At 32.2% G+C, this 1,351-nt stretch overlaps 1 protein-coding gene across 4 annotated transcripts in view; it reads right to left on the bottom strand.

The window, feature by feature from the left end:
* Positions 1 to 1,351, bottom strand: part of LOC107751817 (focal adhesion kinase 1-like) — a 49,930-nt gene that overhangs the window by 31,391 nt on the left and 17,188 nt on the right. For all 4 annotated transcript variants that reach the window (XM_016567586.1, XM_016567587.1, XM_016567588.1 and 1 more), the window contains 2 exons: positions 902 to 981; positions 768 to 830 (listed from right to left, as the gene is read on the bottom strand). In XM_016567586.1, the coding sequence (XP_016423072.1) occupies positions 768 to 830; positions 902 to 981 (143 nt within the window). The remainder of the gene's footprint in view (positions 1 to 767; positions 831 to 901; positions 982 to 1,351) is intronic.

The raw sequence follows: 1,351 nt of genomic DNA, 5'->3' as shown, positions 1-1,351 counted from the left end.
CAAATGAAGTTCTTAGCAATGTATATTACTAATCAAAAATTAAGTTTTTATATATTTACGGTAGGAAATTTACAAAATATCTTCATGGAACATGATCTTTACTTAATGTCCGAATGATTTTTGGCATAAAAGAAAAATCTATAATTTTGACCCATACAATGTATTGTTGGCTATTGCTACAAATATACCCCAGCGACTTAAGACTGCTTTTGTGCTCCAGGGTCACATATGTTGTTTAGAGCAGGGTTATTATCGGTTAAAAAAAGGACTAAAACTGAAATAAAAATATGTAACAAAAAAATAAAATCAATAAATCAATAAAAATGAAGAAAAAACAAGAAAATCACAAAAAATGTAACTACAATTAAAAGAAAACAGAAAATATAAAAATAAAACCTTATTCAAAATATGAATAAAAACTATTATAGTATATGACTGTTAGTAAAATGGCAGCGGTTCAGCTGTGAACCAGGTGATGATGTCCTTCCCTGCAGCTGTCACTCAAATCAGAGTGGCTCTGTGATTGGTGTGCTCCCTCTGCCCTGTCCCGCCCCCAGAGGGGCCAGAGCGTGTGAGAGAGAGTGTGTGTGTGTGTGTGTGTGTGCGCTGAGGACATGATGTTCAGGAGAAGCTCCGCTTTATTAGCAGTGATCTGTCAGTCAATATCCTGGCATTCTGAGATCTAACTGTGCCATTTTGACAATTAAACTCCATTAGATATAATGTTCAGCATTATCTGTCAATATGAAACACATATGAATACTTACTCTAGCAGTTCATAGTTGGATTTTTTATCCAGAGCGTTTCCTCTCATCTCTCTGTAGAATCTCCTGGAAAAGAGAACCGCAGAAATCAGCACGATCGTCTCACAGTCTGACGGGACGATGAACGATGAACGCACCGGATCTCAAGACACCCCAGCTTCAGCGCCATCTCCTGCTCCACCTGATCCGCAATCTCCAGCATGTAGTCATTCTTCACCTGCAAACAGAAACATTCACTCATTTGAGCTGCTGTGGACAAAGGTGTCTGCTAAATAAATACATGTAAATGAAAGACCAGATTTTAAAAAAATGAAATAATATCATGCAAAATTACATCTATAATTTAGAATTTAAATTTTTGGATAAAATTGTATCCAAAAAAAAAAGATATAAATTGTAAATATAATATTGTAAGATATACTTTTTTAATATATTAAAATTTTATATATATAATACTTAAAGGTATTAGATTAAAAACATGATGTATACTTTATATAAAATTATTAAATAATTAATATAAAATATTAAATTAAAATAATTTAACAAAAATAACATGACCTTCATTTGTAAATTAAAAATTTTGATTG

The sequence above is a fragment of the Sinocyclocheilus rhinocerous genome, unplaced genomic scaffold (genome assembly GCF_001515625.1).
Source record: "Sinocyclocheilus rhinocerous isolate Xijiao unplaced genomic scaffold, SAMN03320098_v1.1 scaffold170, whole genome shotgun sequence".
In the NCBI taxonomy this organism is placed as follows: Eukaryota; Metazoa; Chordata; class Actinopteri; order Cypriniformes; family Cyprinidae; genus Sinocyclocheilus; species Sinocyclocheilus rhinocerous.
Note: the sequence above shows the minus strand (reverse complement) of the source record. Positions and strands in the feature narration are given on the sequence as shown.